Consider the following 24,032-nt stretch of genomic DNA (forward strand, 5'->3'; position numbering starts at 1 on the left):
CCTGAGGAGATGTAAATGAACACATTATCGAACGTTCATGAACACAATTGAATGAACATTGTCTCTTTTCATGTTCATTATTTAGTTAATAGAGCGAATTTCCTTGTTCATGTTTGTTCATTTATTAAACGGATGAACATAAAGAATATTCTGTCAAACAGTTCACAAATAGTTTGCCGGACGTTTGATTTGCATACAACCCTAAATGTTTGGCTTTTTTTTAATTGAAAGACGATTTATTATGAATTATGGATGGTGGTAATGTAGTTAAGAGTCAGCCCAAGCATTTTCGGTTTGTGTCTGCCCAGCCAAATTGATTCTATTAAGTTTGAATAGTATGCATCTCTCACACTCGACCAAGACACTCGTCATGTCTCCGGTAGTGAAGTAGAGAGACGATATCCTCGCCCTCCCAAGCCATCTCTTCCTAGATTCCTCTCCCGTGTTCTTCGCTAATTTCACTCCAGATTAGGGACACACTTTCTACTTCGGCTCCTGATTGCTACATTCCGCGGCCATGGGTCAGTGTTTCCAAGAAAGTTCGATTACTACCTTGACTTGCTAGTTACTCACTTTCGTGAGCATTCCCTCCACCCTAACCACCGGAACTATGTATTTTAAAAAGACTTAAATTTCTATTAAAGCATGTCAATCACATAAATAGATCAAATTTGCGGAGTAAGTCATTTACAAGTTAATCAAATCAAAAATAAATGTTTGTGATAAATTCACTTGCTCCACGAAATTCGACTATACAACAAGACAAGTGACATCTTTTAACCACAAATAAGACTAGTTATAGACTAATAAAGTAAAACATTAAATGTACAAATTATATACACATTACATGCCACTTAAGTACATTACTATAAAACGAGGTAACTGAAAAAAACAAAGTACATAATGAGTAGACTTTAACGCTGTCTGATTGCCTACTTCTAAGTATTATAGTACAATAACGTATGCAAAGGTTTCTTTTTGTTTTCTATCAGTTTTTTCTAACACCTTGATATCACGAGGACAAAGACCATTTTATATGCAAATGTCTTAATTAACAAAAAGTTTTACACATGTTGAGCTAGAGGCTGAGGTTGAGGTCTTCCGAGCTGAATCTCCTCACAGGGTTGTGGATGCACCACCGTCTCCCCCATATAAACACTCAAAAATGTCGACAAACTTAACTTGTCAATAACTTCCCGATGATATGACTTGCAGACCAAATACAATACCGTTTGGGTCACAATAAACAACAAGAACACCATCATAACCAAAATTCCACACAATATCCCGATCATCACCCTCCAAATCATCGCTAATCCCGAATCATCCCATTCAACGTAAACTTTGTACACAGTCAGTATTCCATACAAAATTCCGTACAACACGAACGCAATTCCCATCCCAACCACCTTTTTCCCGCTAGCCAAAAGTTTACCCTTCTTTAAAGCTTTAAATCCATGAATCTTTTCTAGAACAGTAACAACACTAGCCAGTTGCCAAACAACCGTCAAGTATAAAAACAAAACTATTGATAAAATCATGATGATAAATGCAACCACCACCCCGAATATCGAATTTATGGCAAATATAATTTCAGAAATAACTAAGACAACGACGAAGAGTATTATGTTGTAGATGAATAGAGTGAAGTATATGATAACAAAAGTGATGAAAAGTTTTTTCCATACATTTGGGACGACGAGTGTCATGACTTTCTGGAAAACAACGTCCCGATCAGTGTAGACAGAGGCCATTGTGAAGACTATGGCTGTAGTAGAGAGGACAGAAAAGACAGCAAGGAGAGTGAGATAGACAACTTTGAATAGTATGTAGTAAAGCAAATATGTTATGGTCATATTCTTGTAGCTTGAATATTGCTCATAGTTGTTTTCGATTCTAAAGAAGAATCGATCGGAGATCATCATATGAGCTAAGAAGATGATTGTGAGAGGGAGGATTGTTGTGAGGGTGATTTTGGTGAAGATTTTGCTAGATGTGAATATTGTTATGAATGATTGTTTGAATATTCCGAAGAATCCTACGAGTTTCATATCTTGTTCGGCTCGATCCATGGTAGTTTGGTACATGTTTGTTTGGTGAAGATGAAGGTTTTGATGTGTGGATTGTAGATGTTTCAAAAGAGTGGGGTTTCATTATGTATAGAGTACCACACATGGTGACTATCTTTATTTTGTGGTCTCCTTTTGTTTTCTCAATTATATATATTCATAATATCTTCCACGGGTCGTATTTCAGTACAAGTGGATAAAAGACGATCTTCAACGAAAAAAAATGTCTGAAACCGATTTTTTAGTCAAAACACGTGGAAGAAAACCGTATTCAACTCTAAAAGTTTTATTTATGAGAAAATCATTGAAAGAAATTATTACGCCATGGAAAGAAAATAATTTTAAATACATAGATGTTTTTGGTCACCAATCATATTTTGAACATGTGAAACCTTGGTCCTAAAGATATTTTAACTCGTACATCATAATTGCCCCATGAAATTCGACTATACAACGAGATAAGTGATTGTTCATCAAATGTTTTGCAATGATAGATTCAGATAAAAAAGAAAAAACTTAATCAACACGAAATGAATTTTATTAAGAAAAGTTAATTCATTAAGGTTAGTTTTGGAAAACAAAATAAAGTACAATATTAAATACACAAGGTATACATACACACATTACAAACCATTTAAATTCGGAATATTGGTTTTTAATACTCCTAACTTTTCCTCATTGGTAGATAACACTCCCAACTTTTGATTTGTCGCCTAACACTCCCAACTTTCACCATATTTTCTTATACCACTCCCCGTCTAAAGGAACACTAACCTCGTTAATGTTTTGGACTAAAAATGTCATTCACATTAGTTGAGGGGGTAAAACATAAATTTTGTTTTTTAACACACATTCTGCAATATATATATATAAACTCTCTCTCTCTCCTACACTCTGCAATCTCACCACAACCATCAACAACCCACCACCTCCACTTTTAATTTACCGTCAACGACCACCATAACCACCACCGCTAACACTCTCCACCATTATCAACACCATCACTGTAACCATCACCCTCATCATCTATAACGAAATACACCTCAAATTAACACATCAGTTGAACATGAATCACACCTTAATATAATCAAATCAAAGGCGATGGACCAAACCACATCTTAATCGGACCAAATTGATGTAGCCGGACGATGGTTCCCCACTGTCAGCATCACCCTCCACCACTATCACTGCATCCACCTTTAGAAACTATCACCGGTGTTGTCAGATCTGTAAACTCAATCCAAGAACCCGTCTCAGATTTGTTTGGGTTTAGAGTTCCGATGGGGCCTGGTGGCAGCGGCTTGATTTCCTGCAAAAGTGAAGGTGGAGGTGGTGGGTTCCGATAAGACCTGGTGGCAGCGGTTTGATTTCCGGCAAAAGTGAAGGTGGACGTGGTGGGTTCCGACGGGCCTAGTGGGTTCCGATGGCCAGAGTGTAGAAGAGAGAGAGAGAGAGAGGAGAGAGAGTGTGTGTTTATATATATATATATATATATATATATATATATATATATATATATATATATATATATATTGCAGAAAATGTGTGTTAAAAATAAGATTTTTGTTTACCCCCTCAATTAATTTGAATGACACTTTTAGTCCAAAACATTAACAAGGTTAGTGTTCCTTTAGACGGGGAGTGGTATAAGAAATATGATGAAAGTTGGGAGTGTTATCTACCAATGAGGGAAAGTTGGGAGTATTAAAAACCAATATCCCTTTAAATTCATCACAACAAAACAAAGTAACCAGAAAAAACGAAGTACACAATAAGTAGACTTTAACATAGCCCGATCGGTGTAACATCCCGAAATTTAAAAGTGATATTAATTATATTACTTACTAATAGAGGGAAAGTTTTCTCGGGTTGTCAGGAAACAAATAATAGAGTAGGAGTTGGTATGAGTCGGGCTAGTGTTGGATTAATGGAGACGGGTTAAATGAGAATGGGATTTCAGGGATATAAATACCCCCAAAACCCCAAAATATCTTCATTCTATCTTTATCCAAGCACACTCCACACACACATTCTAACCGATCAAGATTCGAAGCCGAGACCCGAGATTTTGTTGATAGATCTGAGTTGGTAAGGTAAGAACAAATCCAACAAAGCTAATATTACTGAAAATGGTTAGGATTGGATGGGTTAACCGGACCCGAAACCCAAACTGCCCAAATCGGACCCCTAAAACGTCGATTTTAGGCCGATTTGATGGTTGGGATTTGTAGGCGCCGATCATACGATTCCGTGGGTACCAAAATCGAGTTATTTGACTAAGAAACGAAGGATTTATGGGCAAACAGATCTGCAGCGCGATAACTTCGCCTGCAAGATTAAGTTCGCCTGATGAACTTCGCCTTCAAGCGTAACTTCGCCTTCAAGCGTAACTTCGCCTAAGGATAACTTCGCCTGAAGCCAAGTTCGCCTAAGGATAACTTCGCCTGAAGCCAAGTTCGCCTAAGGATAACTTCGCCTGAAGCCAAGTTCGCCTAAGGATAACTTCGCCTGAAGCCAAGTTCGCCTAAGGTTTAACTTCGCCTGAAGCTAAGTTCGCCTGAGATTTAACTTCGCCTAAAGCTAAGTTCGCCTGAGGTTTAACTTCGCCTAAAGCCAAGTTTGATTAGAAAATAAATTATAAAGTGATAAGTTAAAGTAAGCTAATACTAGGCCACCAGATTAGATCAGGCGAGTATTGATACGTGTAACTTGTACAGTCAGCCGAGCTCAGTTAAAGAAGGGATTTACAAGCTATCAGAAGAAAGAAGCAGAATTCAGGTGAGTTTCTAGCCCCATTTATGTGTTACGTTTTCGGGGCTGTGTGCATACTCAATATGTTTGTTAATACACTTATCCTAAGAGATAAGTGTATGCCTTATGTGGATAATGTGAAATGTATGAATGATTGCTTGATGGTACGTGAACGATCTTCGGATATTGCACGTACTGTCAGGTTGTAACGCTATGTATAAGGTAAGTATGTTATGTATGTTTATGTGTATGAACATGATAGAGATAATAGAAGAAAGAAATGATAATGTATGGTTGTATGGTTACGAAAAGGGTACCGAGCCCTAATAATACTCGAGGTATGATGTATGGTTGTATGGTAACGAAGAGGGAATCGAACCCTACTAATATTCGAGAACTAGGGAACCGAACCCTACTAATATTCGAGGAAGAAGGGTGCCGAGCCCTAATAATACTCGAGGAAAGAGGGTACCGAGCCCTAATAATACTCGAGGGAGAAGGGTACCGAGCCCTAATAATACTCGAGGAAAGAGGGTACCGAGCCCTAATAATACTCGAGGAAAGAGGGTACCGAGCCCTAATAATACTCGAGGAATGTAGGGCGTAATGCTCTTTATAACATAAGATATGAAAGTAAGTTAATACAAAAGAAAGTAAGAAAGTAAGAAAGTAAGAAAGTATGAATGTAAGAAAGTATGAAAGTATGAAAGTATAAAAGTATGAATGAAAGAATATAATGTTATGTGAATGGTATGATTATGTGATTATCTAGAACTCACTCAGCGTAGCTGACTTTTAGTATGCACGCAGGTGAGTAGGATGAGGCAGCTCGCTTGAGGAGACACATGGCACTGAACAAGAATCTGGCATCTGAAGACTTATGATTTTTTAATTTAATGCTTTAATGTTGAAAGACAAAGGATGTTTTGAGACAAGTTATGAATTATGTAAAGTTTTATGAAAGTTTTATTTTCCGCGTAAATGTTTTAATTAACTCTGATATTTAGAACTGTGTTTATGAGTAAATCCAACACGAAAGTAGGGCTACCGGTAATGGGGCCTTACAAGTTGGTATCAGAGCATAAGTTCGAGAGATTTAAGCATCCTACATGCTTAGACTCGAACAGAGTATGGGATTTAAATAAGAAAGGAAAGAAGATGCCAGTCCAAGAATGCCATGTGTCGCTCAAGCAAGATCAGTAAAGGTAAATTGTATGATTAGATGATATATGTTAATGAGAAAGAAAAGATATGTGAACGACAGGGACAGGAATAATTGATTGTTTGATTTGACTAACTGCTTAAGTAGAACCAGCACAAATAGACTCATAAAGGGAAGTGTATAGGACACGGAAAGCAACGTGATCAGCTAGTCACAGCTGGCCACTGTTATTACCTGTTAGCCTTGTAACACCCCGACCGATGGCGGATTATACATCGGGGCGCCACGTATTGTTTCATTACTCGTGACACTATTTGGGTGTCAATATTTATTAAATACATTTACCGCGCACAGCGCAACACAATTTCACGAAGTAACATAAAATTAATCATATCATAACTCAAAATATTCAAATAACATAAACTTGTCTTGTTACATTTTAAACTAGGTCCAAAAGAAAAGAAAACATCCTATGTGTCCTCAAGCTTCCAGAAACAGCTACAGCAAACCTGAACATGTGTTAAAATAAAACGTCAACACTTGCGTGTCGGTGAGAAATCAAGTTTAATACATATAAATAGATAACAATATCTGCGCGCATCATGTGTATAACTGGTGTTCAACAAGGGTGTAATCAGATTGTGATCAAGCCTAATAGATCATAGCTCATAGTTCAACCCGTGCTCCCAATTGAGCACAAAAACAAGAAAACTGTGCAAGTGTAAACAAAAGAGAAATCATAAACGATAGTTCTCCCGTGTTCATCTAATTGATCCATGAAAACTGCGGAATAGGCCGACAAGACGGTTAATGATCCACACATACAAATAAACAGCCAAGTCTACGTCCATAACACATGGGGTTTTGCGCGACAAAAGTTTATAAACAAGTTTAAGACTCAAGTTTGTACGAACACATGAACATCCCAAAACATTAAAAATAAAAAGGGATTAGGTACGAGATTACTCACCTGAAAAAGGTGTGTGGAAAGATAATGCAAGAATCAACTTTTAAACAAGCACAAGTTAACCTATAAATAAGAGGTTATTGGTTTAATGATTTGTTTTATGCCTTGAATATATGTTAGCATAGTAATATGTATCTTTAACAAATTATTATATATTATATATTACCGGAAATCTGGGCAGGACAAGGGAAAAGACGAAGGCAGAGAGAGGAGGCGGCTGAGGAACAACGGCAGAGGGCAAGGAGAAGAGAGCAGAGGAGAGTTTGAGTGTTTGTGTGTGTAGTGTTAAATAACAAGAAAATAGTATTATATATAGGGAAACCCTAGGGAACACAATCCCTTAAAAAGAGGAAAAGATCTTAACAAATCAAGCGAAAGATATTAAAAAGCACAAGAAGCCAAAAGCAAAAGATATGGAAAGATATGCCGGCAGCTGCAGGGGATGGGGAAAAGCTGACAGGTTACAGGTAAAGCATGGGAGGGGTCAGATAAAACACTGGTCAAGGCATGCAAAAGAAGATTTCAAAAGATAATGTCAGTCACTTTTTCTGTCAACCAATAGGATTGGTGCGCATGCTGCGCCGAAAGTGGCTTTTCGGACAGATGTCAGAACTGACCTAAAGTGCTCATACAAAAGATAAGATATTTCAAAAGCATACAGGCTGACCTAAACAGAAGAAAAGACTTAAGGTCTAGCGCGAGAAGATTCGAGCGCACGTGCGAGGGCGAAGGCAGACAGAACAAACCTTAGCGCGCCGCGGGAAGAACTTAAATCCTTAGCGCGTCGCGGGAAGAACTACAAATCCTTAGCGCGTCGCGGGAAGAACCACCGTTCTTAGCGCGCTGCGAGAAGAACTACAATTCTTAGCGCGCTGCGAGAAGAACTACAATTCTTAGCGCGCTGCGAGAAGAATTCGTCTCGCGTAACGCAGGAACAGCCGGTCATAACTCAGGCTTCCTTGTAAGGAGTCTGGCGCGTGGAGCTGCGCAGACATCCTTAGGCGGGAAGAACCAAAGGACAAGCAAAGAGTTAAGAGAAAAATGGGTTCAAGGCTTAAGGGTTGAGCAGAGGGGCGGGACGGCGACAAGAGAGAAGAAGAGGCGGGACGGCGACAAGAGAGAAGAAGAGGCGGGACGGCGACAAGGGAGAAGAAGAGGCGGAACGGCGGAAAGGAAATTATTATTATTAGTAGGTAATATAAAATATATATATATAATTTATTAAATGTTAAATTTACAAAGATTAATAATCAAAATTTAAATCATAAAAAAATTGGATTCGAAAACGGGTACCTGGGTCGGGTCGGATTTGGGCAGTTGTCACAGTCTCCCATACTTTAAGAAATTTCGTCCCGAAATTTATCTGGAAGTAGGTTGCGCAGAGAAAAGGTGCGGGTACTTGATCTTTATTTGATCTTCCCTTTCCCAAGTGAACTCGGCTCCGCGCTTGGACTGCCAACGAACTTTAACAATAGGGATGCGACTGCGCTTGGTTTTCTTCACCTCGCGATCCATGATCTCAACAGGCTTCTCAACGAAATGCATAGACTCATCAACTTGAACTTCATCAAGTGGTATGTGAAGGTTCTCGTCAGCTAAACATTTCTTGAGATTGGATACATGGAAAGTTGGATGCACATTGCTGAGCGCGGGCGGCAGATCAAGCTTGTAGGCAACTTTTCCCACCCTCGCAAGAATCTTGAATGGACCAACATAACGAGGCGCAAGCTTACCTTTCTTCCCAAAGCGGACAACACCCTTCCAGGGCGACACTTTGAGGAGAACAAGATCACCAACTAGAAATTCGAGAGGCTTCCGCCTGCGATCTGCGTAACTCTTCTGTCGGCTTCTGGCAGTCAGCAGATGATCACGGATCTTGGCGATTTTATCGGTTGTCTCTTGAACTAGTTCGGGTCCTGTGATTTGAACTTCACCCACTTCGTTCCAACAAATCGGTGAACGGCACTTTCGACCGTAAAGTGCTTCAAATGGGGCCATACCGATGCTGGAATGATAGCTGTTATTATAAGAGAACTCGATCAGAGGTAGGTGTGAATCCCAATTACCTCCAAAATCAAGAACACAAGATCGAAGCATATCCTCAAGGGTTTGAATGGTTCGCTCAGACTGTCCGTCAGTCTGAGGATGATATGCAGTACTCATGTCCAAACGAGTTCCTAACGCGGATTGGAGAGATTTCCAAAAGCGAGATATAAAACGGCCATCGCGATCGGATATGATGCTCAAAGGAGTACCATGACGGCAGACAATTTCCTTGACGTAAAGATGCGCAAGTTGTTCGACACGGTAGGTTTCACGAATGGGCAGAAAGTGGGCAGACTTGGTCAATCGATCCACTATTACCCAAATGCTATCATGTTTGCTTGCGGTCAAGGGTAACTTGGTGATAAAGTCCATTGCTATACTTTCCCATTTCCACGTAGGAATTTCAGGTTGTTCGAGCAAACCAGATGGGCGTTGATGTTCAGCTTTTACCTTAGAACAAGTTAGGCATTTAGATACGAACACAACAATATCCTTTTTCATACCAGGCCACCAAAAAGAAAGGCGCAAATCTTTGTACATTTTGTCAGCGCCAGGATGAACAGAATAACGAGTTTTGTGCGCTTCACTCAGTATGACAGAGCGAAGATTCTCATCATTGGGGATCCAGATGCGATTGAGATAACAGAGAATTCCATTCAGGTTAGGGACTAGATGGGCTTCTGCACCACACGCTAACTCGGCGCGTAGGTTTCCTTCGCTGATCGATGCGCGCTGCGCGTCGTGAATGCGCGATTCAAGATCGTTTCGGATCGGCGCGAAGCGAAGCTGCAGGCGCGGCAAGATACAGTTAAGTTGGCTGGGTTTCTGGCTGAGCGCATCGGCTACCACATTAGCCTTTCCAGGGTGATATCGGATCTCACAATCGTAATCGCTGATGAGTTCGTTCCATCGGCGTTGTCTCATGTTAAGTTCCTTTTGATCAAAAATGTGCTGGAGGCTTTTATGGTCTGTGTAAATGATGCACTTAGTCCCATAGAGGTAGTGTCTCCAGATTTTTAATGCAAATACAACTGCACCAAGTTCGAGGTCGTGAGTCGTATAATTCTTTTCATGAATTTTGAGTTGCCTTGACGCGTAAGCGATAACCTTGCCTCGTTGCATAAGTACACAACCGAGACCTTGGTTGGAGGCATCACAATACACGACAAAATCATCATTACCCTCTGGTAAAGTTAGAACAAGAGCTTCGCACAACAATCGCTTGAGCGCTTGAAAGGCTTCTTCTTGCTTCGAGCCCCAAATATACGGTTTGCCTTTGCACGTTAATGCTGTTAAGGGCAAGGCGATCTTTGAGAAGTTCGAAATAAATCCCCGGTAGTAACCAGCTAAGCCCAAAAAGGAACGGATTTCGGTAGGAGTGGATGGCGTAATCCAGTTCTTGATTGCTTCAATCTTGGATGGGTCGACATGAATACCCATCTTGTTTACAACATGACCAAGAAACTGTACTTCATCCGACCAGAATTCACACTTGGAGAGTTTGGCAAAGAGTTGCTCGGTTCGAAGCTTTTGCAACACCAACCGAAGATGTTGCTCATGCTCGGCCTTGGTTTTGGAATAAACCAGAACGTCATCGATAAACACAATCACAAATTGGTCTAAGAAAGGCCTACACACCCGGTTCATTAGATCCATGAAGACGGCGGGTGCGTTGGTTAAACCGAAGGACATGACCAAGAATTCAAAATGACCGTAGCGGGTTCGAAAAGCAGTCTTGGGAATATCCTCATCACGGATACGCAACTGGTGATAGCCAGAACGGAGATCGATTTTGGAGAAACAAAAGGCACCTTGGAGTTGATCAAAGAGGTCGTCAATATGCGGTAAGGGATATCGGTTCTTAATGGTGAGCTTGTTCAGCTCGCGGTAATCAATACACATGCGAAACGTACCATCTTTCTTTTTAACGAACAACACCGGAGCACCCCAGGGCGAAGAGCTAGGGCGAATGAATCCTTTAGCGGTCAACTCTTGGAGTTGACTTGCTAATTCTTGCATTTCAGCGGGTGCAAGTCGATAAGGAGATTTGGCTACGGGGGAAGCACCAGGGACCAGATCAATACGAAACTCGACTTCCCGAGCAGGAGGTAAACCAGAAAGATCATCGGGAAAGACTTCAGGGAAGTCACGCACGATAGGGATTTCGCGAAGTTTCTTCTTTCCTTCGTCGGGTTTGACCACATGGGCTAAGAATGCAACACATTTCTTCCGCAAAAGTCTTCGGGCTTCAGTGCATGACATAAGTTTAAGATCGTTAGATGGTTTCTCGCCGTAGATATGCAGATCACCATTTTCTCGAGGAATGCGAATCATCTTTTTGGCGCAAATAACTTCGGCGCGATTTTGCGAGAGCCAGTCCATACCGATAATAACATCAAAACTTCCAAGCGGCATAGGAATGAGGTCGATTAGAAAATCGTTTTCGTTAAGGTTAAGCGTGCAATCTTTGATCACGGAGTTTATTAAAATAGTTTCACCATTAGCCAATTCCACTGAAAAGTTTTCGTTTAAGTTTACTCGCGGTCGCGCAAGTTTTTGTTCAAATGCGCGAGAAATAAAACTTCTATCGGCGCCAGTATCAAAAAGTATAGATGCATATTGTCCGTTAAGTAAAAATGTACCATTAACCACGTCATTATTCGCTTGCGCTTGGTGCGCTGTTATATTAAAAGCTCGGCCGCGCGTCACTTGGTTTGAGATTTGGTTAACCGGATTAGCTTGCGTAATTTGTACTTGCAGTCTCGGGCACGCGTTCCGGAAATGACTGGGGTCACCGCAGTTATAGCACAACCTGGGTCGTGGATTAGCGTATGTTGGTTGTGGGTTTAGCGGGTAAGTTGGTGGTGTTTGCGCGATTGGGTTGGCTGGAAGGACTCTACAGTTCTCAGCTGTGTGACCAGTACGGCCACATCGGTTACATTGTCGGCACGGGACTTGAGGTGGGTGGTGAAGTCTACAGGTTGGGCAAAAGGGTTGGTTTCCTGTGTAGGGTTTCTTAGTTGGCGGGGCAGGGAGTGCTGGATTGGTTAAGGCATAGTTGTGGACTACAGGAGGTGTTGGGTAGGTCGACAGTGGGTTAGGCGCGTAAACTGGAGGTTGGTAGGTGGGTTGCTGGACAATGGGCGGGTTGATAAGCGCATAGGCTTTGCGCCTGCGCTTGAGGTTGTTACGGTTTGAGGGTTCTGGCTTGGTTTCTATTGGTTCTGGGACAGTCTTGGTGGGTTTGGTCTTCTCAGCTCCCCGCAGGAACAGGGTTCCTGCCCTGACATGGTTGTCGCTGAGCACAGCGGCCAACTCGATGGCGTCAGAGAGGGTTACTGGGTTCCTGGCCCATACAGAATCTTGAATTTCCATGGGGAGACCCCCAAGAAACTTCTCGATGGCTCGGCGGGAAGGGGTAACTAGGTGTGGGACAAGCAAACTAAGTTCGTGGAAGCGCGTCGCGTACTCGCGCGCTTCGCCACTGTACTGCTTCAAGTTCCAAAATTCCTCCTCAAGGCGCTTTACTTCGTTGGGAGGGCAGAATTCTCTAGTCAAAAGTTCCTTGAATTCCTCCCAGAGCATGCTAGAAGCAGCCTCTGCGCCACGCGCATGAGCTACTCCGTTCCACCAAGTAAGCGCCCTTGATTCTAGGACACTTGAGGCGTATAAGGTTCGTCGGTCTGGAGGGCATTGGGTATGGAGAAAGGTGTTCTCAATTTTCTCGAGCCATTGGAGCATTACGGTGGCTTCTTCAAGTCCTGTGAATTTCGGAGGGTTACCCGCATTGAAGGATTTAATATTGTATCCGGAGGGGTTGGGATTATTTCGGTTTAAGGCTTGGGCTATTGCGGCGGCCATTTCCTGGGAACGTTGCTGCCTACGTCTGCGCGAGGCTTCTCTCCTCTGATGACGGCGAGATAGCGGAGGCATTCTATAAAAGTTTTAGTTTTTGTTAATATCTTGGTATGGGAAATCGTTTTAGCGCAAAGTATAACATTGTAAAGCTTGTTTCGCGGAGTTAAATGCTATCAAATTTTGAAATAAAATATGAATTTAAATGCAAACTTAATACAGGTAATGAATTCGAATTGAAAATCGACAATTCATGTATCACCATGACTTTTCAAATCTTCAATTTAAAATATCGAGTAAATGAGCATTGAAGGTTGACCATTCATGTATCACCATGACTTTTCAAATCTTCAATTTAAAATATCGAGTAAATGAATATTGGAGATTGAACATTCATGTATCACCATGACTTTTCAAATCTTCAATTTAAAACATAAAGTTAATGGTAATTGAAAATCAACTATTCATGTACCACCATGACTTCTCGGATTTTCAATCCCCACAACAAACGAATATGTAAGTAAAGAAATAAATTGAAATTTAATAAAAATCGAAAGATCGCGTATAAAACATGAAATCAAGTGCTGCGTATGCGCCAGCATATTTTATAAATATCGAGTAAATAACAATTAGCGCGCAAACATGAGATATTTCTCCTGCGCGAGAAGGGACTCTTAGGTATTCTAGGTCGTTACGTCTAACCACCTATCCTAAAGTCACGGAGCTCTGATACCAATCTGTAACACCCCGACCGATGGCGGATTATACATCGGGGCGCCACGTATTGTTTCATTACTCGTGACACTATTTGGGTGTCAATATTTATTAAATACATTTACCGCGCACGCGCAACACAATTTCACGAAGTAACATAAAATTAATCATATCATAACTCAAAATATTCAAATAACATAAACTTGTCTTGTTACATTTTAAACTAGGTCCAAAAGAAAAGAAAACATCCTATGTGTCCTCAAGCTTCCAGAAACAGCTACAGCAAACCTGAACATGTGTTAAAATAAAACGTCAACACTTGCGTGTCGGTGAGAAATCAAGTTTAATACATATAAATAGATAACAATATCTGCGCGCATCATGTGTATAACTGGTGTTCAACAAGGGTGTAATCAGATTGTGATCAAGCCTAATAGATCATAGCTCATAGTTCAACCCGTGCTCCCAATTGAGCACAAAAACAAGAAAACTGTGCAAGTGTAAACAAAAGAGAAATCATAAACGATAGTTCTCCCGTGTTCATCTAATTGATCCATGAAAACTGCGGAATAGGCCGACAAGACGGTTAATGATCCACACATACAAATAAACAGCCAAGTCTACGTCCATAACACATGGGGTTTTGCGCGACAAAAGTTTATAAACAAGTTTAAGACTCAAGTTTGTACGAACACATGAACATCCCAAAACATTAAAAATAAAAAGGGATTAGGTACGAGATTACTCACCTGAAAAAGGTGTGTGGAAAGATAATGCAAGAATCAACTTTTAAACAAGCACAAGTTAACCTATAAATAAGAGGTTATTGGTTTAATGATTTGTTTTATGCCTTGAATATATGTTAGCATAGTAATATGTATCTTTAACAAATTATTATATATTATATATTACCAGAAATCTGGGCAGGACAAGGGAAAAGACGAAGGCAGAGAGAGGAGGCGGCTGAGGAACAACGGCAGAGGGCAAGGAGAAGAGAGCAGAGGAGAGTTTGAGTGTTTGTGTGTGTAGTGTTAAATAACAAGAAAATAGTATTATATATAGGGAAACCCTAGGGAACACAAACCCTTAAAAAGAGGAAAAGATCTTAACAAATCAAGCGAAAGATATTAAAAAGCACAAGAAGCCAAAAGCAAAAGATATGGAAAGATATGCCGGCAGCTGCAGGGGATGGGGAAAAGCTGACAGGTTACAGGTAAAGCATGGGAGGGGTCAGATAAAACACTGGTCAAGGCATGCAAAAGAAGATTTCAAAAGATAATGTCAGTCACTTTTTCTGTCAACCAATAGGATTGGTGCGCATGCTGCGCCGAAAGTGGCTTTTCGGACAGATGTCAGAACTGACCTAAAGTGCTCATACAAAAGATAAGATATTTCAAAAGCATACAGGCTGACCTAAACAGAAGAAAAGACTTAAGGTCTAGCGCGAGAAGATTCGAGCGCACGTGCGAGGGCGAAGGCAGACAGAACAAACCTTAGCGCGCCGCGGGAAGAACTTAAATCCTTAGCGCGTCGCGGGAAGAACTACAAATCCTTAGCGCGTCGCGGGAAGAACCACCGTTCTTAGCGCGCTGCGAGAAGAACTACAATTCTTAGCGCGCTGCGAGAAGAACTACAATTCTTAGCGCGCTGCGAGAAGAATTCGTCTCGCGTAACGCAGGAACAGCCGGTCATAACTCAGGCTTCCTTGTAAGGAGTCTGGCGCGTGGAGCTGCGCAGACATCCTTAGGCGGGAAGAACCAAAGGACAAGCAAAGAGTTAAGAGAAAAATGGGTTCAAGGCTTAAGGGTTGAGCAGAGGGGCGGGACGGCGACAAGAGAGAAGAAGAGGCGGGACGGCGACAAGAGAGAAGAAGAGGCGGGACGGCGACAAAAGAGAAGAAGAGGCGGAACGGCGGAAAGGAAATTATTATTATTAGTAGGTAATATAAAATATATATATATAATTTATTAAATGTTAAATTTACAAAGATTAATAATCAAAATTTAAATCATAAAAAGAATTGGATTCGAAAACGGGTACCTGGGTCGGGTCGGATTTGGGCAGTTGTCACAAGCCTTGCTATCCTTGTACTAAATAGTTCCTTGAGTGATGATGTTTGTGTTGTCTCTTTAAGAATACTGATGGCTGGAGCTGGAGAAGTTGTGGGAACTGGGTGTCGCACTGGACGTCGTGGCAGGCCTCGTCTTGTCCGGCAACCCTCGGTAGAAGAAGTTTCCCACACCGAAGATGAAGGGAGCGCCGCTGGAGGAGACCAGAACAACAACGAAGAAGTTCAACTTAGCCCTGCAGTTCAAGCAGCCATTGTTCAAGCTGTAGTTGCTGCTGTGAAGAACCTGAATCCCGAAGGATCTGCTGGAAGCCGTGAACGAACCGTTGAAGGGGAGAAGATGGAACCAAAGAAAAAGAACCCAACCCCAGAACCAGAGGAAGCCAATGAGGTGGATCCATGAAAAAAGAAGGCAAGGCAAGAGGGGTTCACTGCTTGTGAAAAATGTGGGAAGAGACACCCCGGAGAGTGCAGAAAGGGATTAGGTGTTTGCTACAGGTGTGGAAGAGCAGGACATTCCTCTTGGGAATGTGATGATTACCATAGGTGTCACAACTGTGGAGGACGTGGGCACCTAGCAAGGGATTGCAAGAAGCCAAAGGGAGGACATGAAGGAGAAAAGAAGGAGAAGAAATGGGCTACCTCTGCTAAGCGGTCTGGCGAGATGGTGACAACAACTGATGAGAGGAAGGCCAAGGCTGGGAACAAGGATGCGTGTAAGACATGTGGGCGAGTGCACCAGGGAGAATGTAAGACTGGGACAGACAGGTGCTATCGGTGTGGAAAGAGTGGGCATTATTCTCGAGAATGCCCTGATCGTCCAAAGTGCTTCAAATGCGGAAAAGCTGACCACATGGCTAGGGATTGCAAGGAATCAGGGGCGGAAGGTGCGAAAGGATGAAGACTTGGGGAAACTGCAGAGAGGAACGCTTGATGAAGGAATAATTGCTCATGCAATGGTTTTATTAAGTTACTTTTGCTTAAGGACTTGTTTTGTGTTAAGGTCTAAAACTTATGTTTATCAGTGACGTGTAATATATTGAGTTTGGTTATGAATGATTATTATGTTGTGATGAAATGTTGTTTTAGACAATAGTGTTGAAAGTACTAATCGAAGCCCTTGGAGGTATGAGATGAGTTGTGGTACATCGAGGGTCTCATGGACAAGCTACCTTAAATAGCTAAAACACATGACCACCATTCGATGACTGCAAAGTCGGAAGTAAGAAGGATAACTCAGAAAGCGAAGGCGATTCAATAAAGCGTGTAAATATAAGAAGTTTTCCTTTTATAGGGAATAAGTTAGGTTTCGGGGACGAAAACCTCTTTAAGGAGGGAAGACTTGTAACATCCCGAAATTTAAAAGTGATATTAATTATATTACTTACTAATAGAGGGAAAGTTTTCTCGGGTTGTCAGGAAACAAATAATAGAGTAGGAGTTGGTATGAGTCGGGCTAGTGTTGGATTAATGGAGACGGGTTAAATGAGAATGGGATTTCAGGGATATAAATACCCCCAAAACCCCAAAATATCTTCATTCTATCTTTATCCAAGCACACTCCACACACACATTCTAACCGATCAAGATTCGAAGCCGAGACCCGAGATTTTGTTGATAGATCTGAGTTGGTAAGGTAAGAACAAATCCAACAAAGCTAATATTACTGAAAATGGTTAGGATTGGATGGGTTAACCGGACCCGAAACCCAAACTGCCCAAATCGGACCCCTAAAACGTCGATTTTAGGCCGATTTGATGGTTGGGATTTGTAGGCGCCGATCATACGATTCCGTGGGTACCAAAATCGAGTTATTTGGCTAAGAAACGAAGGATTTATGGGCAAACAGATCTGCAGCGCGATAACTTCGCCTGCAAGATTAAGTTCGCCTGATGAACTTCGCCTTCAAGCATAACTTCGCCTTCAAGCGTAACTTCGCCTAAGGATAACTTCGCCTACGGCCAAGTTCGCCTAAGGATAACTTCGCCTGAAGCCAAGTTCGCCTAAGGATAACTTCGCCTGAAGCCAAGTTCGCCTAAGGATAACTTCGCCTGAAGCCAAGTTCGCCTAAGGATAACTTCGCCTGAAGCCAAGTTCGCCTAAGGTTTAACTTCGCCTGAAGCTAAGTTCGCCTGAGATTTAACTTCGCCTAAAGCCAAGTTTGATTAGAAAATAAATTATAAAGCGATAAGTTAAAGTAAGCTAATACTAGGCCACCAGATTAGATCAGGCGAGTATTGATACGTGTAACTTGTACAGTCAGCCGAGCTCAGTTAAAGAAGGGATTTACAAGCTATCAGAAGAAAGAAGCAGAATTCATGTGAGTTTCTAGCCCCATTTATGTGTTACGTTTTCGGGGCTGTGTGCATACTCAATATGTTTGTTAATACACTTATCCTAAGAGATAAGTGTATGCCTTATGTGGATAATGTGAAATGTATGAATGATTGCTTGATGGTACGTGAACGATCTTCGGAAATTGCACGTACTGTCAGGTTGTAACGCTATGTATAAGGTAAGTATGTTATGTATGTTTATGTGTATGAACATGATAGAGATAATAGAAGAAAGAAATGATAATGTATGGTTGTATGGTTACGAAAAGGGTACCGAGCCCTAATAATACTCGAGGTATGATGTATGGTTGTATGGTAACGAAGAGGGAATCGAACCCTACTAATATTCGAGAACTAGGGAACCGAACCCTACTAATATTCGAGGAAGAAGGGTACCGAGCCCTAATAATACTCGAGGAAAGAGGGTACCGAGCCCTAATAATACTCGAGGGAGAAGGGTACCGAGCCCTAATAATACTCGAGGAAAGAGGGTACCGAGCCCTAATAATACTCGAGGGAGAAGGGTACCGAGCCCTAATAATACTCGAGGAAAGAGGGTACCGAGCCCTAATAATACTCGAGGAAAGAGGGTACCGAGCCCTAATAATACTCGAGGAATGTAGGGCGTAATGCTCTTTATAACATAAGATATGAAAGTAAGTTAATACAAAAGAAAGTAAGAAAGTAAGAAAGTAAGAAAGTAAGAAAGTATGAATGTAAGAAAGTATGAAAGTATGAAAGTATAAAAGTATGAATGAAAGAATATAATGTTATGTGAATGGTATGATTATGTGATTATCTAGAACTCACTCAGCGTAGCTGACTTTTAGTATGCACGCAGGTGAGTAGGATGAGGCAGCTCGCTTGAGGAGACACATGGCACTGAACAAGAATATGGCATCTGAAGACTTATGATGTTTTAATTTAATGCTTTAATGTTGAAAGACAAAGGATGTTTTGAGACAAGTTATGAATTATGTAAAGTTTTATGAAAGTTTTATTTTCCGCGTAAATGTTTTAATTAACTCTGATATTTAGAACTGTGTTTATGAGTAAATCCAACACGAAAGTAGGGCTACCGGTAATGGGGCCTTACAATCGGCTACTTCCAATTATTTAAGTACACAAACGTATGCTGAATAATTTTCTTTTTAACGGTTCCCTAGCTATTACGAGGCCAAAGAACCCTTATCATACGCAGAAATCAATTTAAAGAAAGTTTTACACTTGTTGAGCTAGAGGCTGCGGTTGAGGTCTTCCGAGCTGAATCTCATTGTCGGTCTTTGGATTCACCACCGTCTCCCCTATATAAGCACTCAAAAACGTCGACAAACTCAGCTTATCAATAGTTTCCTGATGATATGACTTGCACACCAGATTCAACACTGTTTGGGTCACAATAAATAATAAGAACACCATCATAACCAAAATTCCACATAATATCCCGTTCATCACCCTCCATATCATCGGTAATCCTGAATCATCCCCGTATAATTCATCCCCATATTCAACACAAATTATGTACACAGTCAATATTCCATACAAACATCCGTACAACACGAACACAATTCCCATTCCTACAATCTTCTTCCCGCTCGCTAGAAGTTTACCTTTCTTAAAAGCTTTAAATCCATGAATCTTTTCTAGAACAGTAACAACACTAGTCAATTGCCAAACAACCGTCAAGTATAAAAACAGAATTATCAATAAAATCATGATGATGAACACAACCACACTACCGAATACTGAATATTTGGCAATATACTTTGAGAAATAGCCAAAACGATGCCATGTATTGCGTTGTAGATAAATAGAGTGAAGTATATGGTTACAAAAGTGATGAAAAGTTTTTTCCATATATTCGGGATGACAAGTGTCATGACTTTCTTGAAAACAACGTCTCGGTCAGTGTAAACCGAGGCCATTGTGAAGACTGTGGCTGCGGTAGAGGGGACAAAGAAGATAGCAAGGAGAGTGAGATAGACGATTTTGAACAAAATGTAGTAGAGCCAATTGGTGATGGTTATGTTCAAGTAGCTTGAATAAGATTGTTCGTCATTTTCGATTCTTGAGAAGATCGAATATCGATTAGTGATCTCAATGTGAGCTAAGAAGATGATTGCGAGAGGGAGGATTAGTGTAAGAGCGATTTGAGCAAAGATTTTGGTGGATTTAAAGATTGTTTTGAATGAGTGTTTGAAGATCCCGAAAAATCCGACAAGCTTCATGTCTTGTTCGGTTAGATCCATGGTGGTTTGGTACATGTTCGTTTGATCAAGATGAAATTTTTGGTGTGTGGATTGTATATGTTTGAATAATTGAATAGTTTGAATAATTGAATAGAGTGGGGTTTATTTTGTGCAACGCATTAGAGCACCACACATCTTGTGGTCTCCTTTTGTTTTCTCAATTTATATATATTGAGAGTATCATTAACCAACCGACAAATGTTCGTTAGCTACTCGAGTTGACTTGCAAAAAACTTGAATTGAGTCAGGCTTAAACCTGTTCGAGCTTAAAATCAGTTTGTTTAATAAACAAGCCCGAGTCTAAGCTTCATTGTCGAGCCCGAGCCTAGGCTTCATTCGTTGAGCCCGAGCCCATTCGCGAGCCTAAACTAGCTTATTATTTATCTAATTTTAATCTAACATATTAAATATATATATATATATATATATATATATATATATATATATATATTGTTATGGGGAAGGTTCATGTACATTTTATTCTTAACATGAGAATGTAGGAAATAATACAAATTTATAAAAAAATGAGAACGTAAGAAAAAACCTAAAAATTACAACAAAAGAATCAAAATCAAGAACAAAATAATAACAACATATACCAACAAATATTTATAATAGCAAAAGAAAAAATCTAATAATAACAACAAAATATAAACTAGTAAATACTTATAACGTCTCATAATCGAAAATTAGCAAATACGAACAAAAAATAACAGCAAACACCTATAAAAATAAACCTAGTCATAACAACAAATTGGTTCTCACTATTTTCATGTTAAGAATAAAATGTATTTGATCCTGTTTCTATATAATTGTTATTATTTACAAAATTATAATAAAATAAGTAAACGATATGTATTATGCTAAATATAAATGTTATAATTAACTTATATCAGTAGATAATAAGCGAGTCAATACCTAGTTCGAGCTTAGGAAAGAGAGTTTTAAGAGAGTCGAGCTTGAAAACTACTCATGAACCGAGTGACGACGTTACACAGTTGGACTGAAAATATCATAAAGGAAAATAAACAAGTTAAAAGTTGAAACCCTGGGCCGGCTCAACCCTTTCGGGGAGCTAAAGCAAAGAGAAACCTATGGGGCATTTTCTAATAAAGAAAAGTTAAGTTATTTTTAAAGTGTAATAAAAATACGGTTAAATGTTCATCTAAATAAATTATATTTTAATAAACCATCAACAAATAAATATTTTATTTTCTAGTTCTTTTATTAGACATACTATTTAGTTTTTAACAATAATATGAAGCAAGTTATAACTTTTAACCATACTATTTCATCTAGCTCATTGTTTATCAATATTTTGATATTTCTTTGTTACAAATTAATATGTTACTCAACCAATGTATATTTCAATCTTCATGTACAATTAGAATTTCATCTTAAGCAAGAATAGAAAATAAAAATGAAAAATAAAAGTGTATATCAAGATAAAAGTATATGTAATATAGATACAATTAGAGGCCTTCAAACATTGTTGCATAAAATCCCGACTAGTCATGGATTAATCTCTGATTAATTGATAATCCTCACTTCACTGATTATTTTTTGACTAGTCGGTTAATTAATCGGTCAACGGTCAAATCCAGCCATAATTGGTGGTTTCAGGCGAGATTCCGACCAAAATCAGTTGTTTCCGGCGATATTCCGGCCAAAATCAATGGCTTCCGACGAGATTTCAGCTACTTTTCACCGAAAATATGTTTGTGTATGTATAAAACTAAAATATATACATTAAAGTCTTATCCAATTAATCCCGATTAATCTCGATTAATCCCGAATAAATCGCTAGTTTCCACCTCACCGCCCGACTACCGACTAACGATTTTTACAATACTGTTTTCAAAATGTGGAGGCCTAAAGCCATTGCTTCACTTGGATGACCCTAGAGCCAATGAAACCATAGATTGTCTATGGTGAAAAAGAAAAAAAAATATTGAAACCGTGTTTTTCTTTTGTCAAACATAAAATAAAACAGTATTCAACTCTATAAATGTTACATTTATGGTTAGAAATGGATTTAAATGTGTGATTGGATACTAATTCCTACCATATAGCTAGAATTGAACATGTTAATACGATTCACCATAATATCATATCATCGTATATTAATTTAACATATTATTTCTAATAATTAATATATTTAACCGATAACATGGTGAGATAAAGCTCGTTCAGTTCAATGATCCAACTAGTGAGCGTCGCCTACTCGCCTAGTCTTCCATCATCACCAGTTGCAACCGAAACTAAATAATGAGGACAAGAATCGAACGTGGGTCATATGAAATACCGAATTTCTCTCTTATCACTTCACCACCAGCTCATTAGCTCATTGACATATAACATTATTTTTAGTAATTATTTTATAACCATTTACAAGTATTTATTTATTGATTGGTCGTAACTATGGTTTCATTTTAATTTCGTTTCTTAACTTGATGTTTCACTTTTCAGTTTGGGTCGGACCATCTCTCTAAAACAATGATAGCTTGTCATTCCAACCGACTAAACTAATGATTATGAAAAGGTAATTAACTATTCAAAACTATTTTAAAATATAGCTGAAATCGTTAATTGAAATTAAAACTCATTGATTTGCAAATGCAACATGCAGGGCCGGCCATAAGATGTGACCGGGTAATCGACGACCACAGGCCCGACACCTCGCTAAGCCCGATTTTTTTTAAAGTATATGTATTTTTATTAAAATAATATATATATTTAGTGTTTGAACTCAATTGCATAACCATTAGCTTCATTTAGTGGCAAAATGGTACTACTCCCAACCCAAAGGTTATGGGTTATACTCCCATTTGAAACATGTTTAATCCTATTTTTATACAAAAGTTTTTACACAATCCAATTATAAACAAGTAAACCCATATAAAAATTAAATTATTTAAACCTAACAAAAAAACTCCTTTCACTTAAGGTCCAAAAAAGTATTCGCCTTTAGCCCAAATTTTTTTGCTTTCTCGAAGCCGGCACTAGCAACATGTTTGGATTGATACATCCATAGCTAGGGAGGTGTGTAACTAGTAATTTATCTCAAGAGAATAAAAATCATGAAGATTATCATGAAGATTGAAGTATGCTTGAAAGATATTTTCTAAGGAAAATATCCTAAGTAAGTAAAGCTTACTCGGAGAATTGTTTCAAGCACACTTAATGATTACCAGGTTTGCTTGACAAGGACAAAAGCTTTCAAGCTTACTCGAAAACCTGTTTACACTTGTAATATTTTGTAATACATTTGAATATGTTAAGTAATAATCATTAGGGTTCCTAGAAGATGTCAGGTGTGCATATTTAAGGAAACTTTAGAGCACGCCTATGACAACGGACATAGAGAGAATATTGTGATTTGACAGCTGTCTCTTTCCTAAAAAGAATATCTTTGTACGGAAAAGTTGTTACAAATTCATACATTCCACCTAGAAACTCTAACTGATATTCATTGTATCCCTCATAATATTAATGGAAATCTTGAGTTACTTTTTGTGTGTGTTACATTTCTATCCGTTAAGCAATAAGTTGAGTACTATTTAAGAAAACTTTAGGGCACGCCTATGACAACGGACATAGAGAGAATATTGTGATTTGACAGCTGTCTCTTTCCTAAAAAGAATATCTTTGTACAGAAAAGTTGTTACAAATTCATACATTCCACCTATAAACCCTAACTGATTTTCATTGTATCTCTCATAATATTAGTGGAAATCTTTTGAGTTACTTTTTGTGTGTGTTACATTTCTGTCCATTAAGCAATAAGTTGAGTACTATTGATTCCGCCTTTAGTA

The 24,032-nt window shown here is 39.5% G+C and overlaps 2 protein-coding genes across 2 annotated transcripts; both read right to left on the reverse strand.

Moving 5' to 3' along the window:
• Positions 1-829: 829 nt before the first annotated feature.
• On the reverse strand, positions 830-20,385 carry LOC143580156 (uncharacterized). Its single transcript, XM_077063261.1, has 2 exons — positions 20,346-20,385; positions 830-2,184 (listed from the first exon to the last, which is right to left on the reverse strand). Exon 2 carries the CDS (start codon positions 2,085-2,087, stop codon positions 1,065-1,067), a length of 1,023 nt encoding a protein of 340 aa, XP_076919376.1. The 5' UTR covers positions 2,088-2,184; positions 20,346-20,385; the 3' UTR covers positions 830-1,064.
• LOC143580143 (uncharacterized) lies at positions 19,190-20,217 on the reverse strand. The gene is made up of 2 exons (XM_077063250.1): positions 19,715-20,217; positions 19,190-19,628 (listed from the first exon to the last, which is right to left on the reverse strand). Exons 1-2 carry the CDS (start codon positions 20,215-20,217, stop codon positions 19,190-19,192), a joined length of 942 nt encoding a protein of 313 aa, XP_076919365.1.
• Positions 20,386-24,032: the final 3,647 nt, after the last annotated feature.

Source organism: Bidens hawaiensis, unplaced genomic scaffold, assembly GCF_021521415.1.
Source record: "Bidens hawaiensis isolate Kalapana, Puna unplaced genomic scaffold, B.hawaiensis_p1.1 tig00030251_1, whole genome shotgun sequence".
Taxonomy (NCBI): domain Eukaryota; kingdom Viridiplantae; phylum Streptophyta; class Magnoliopsida; order Asterales; family Asteraceae; genus Bidens; species Bidens hawaiensis.

Bases quoted from the DNA above. Each gene is read 5' to 3' on its own strand.
- LOC143580156 (XM_077063261.1), bottom strand. From the start codon at position 2,087: ATGTACCAAACTACCATGGATCGAGCCGAACAAGATATGAAACTCGTA.
- LOC143580143 (XM_077063250.1), bottom strand. From the start codon at position 20,217: ATGGATCTAACCGAACAAGACATGAAGCTTGTCGGATTTTTCGGGATC. The intron at 19,629-19,714 runs GTATTCGGTAGT...GCAATTGACTAG, and splicing joins AGTATATTGCCAAATATTCA to TGTTGTTACTGTTCTAGAAA.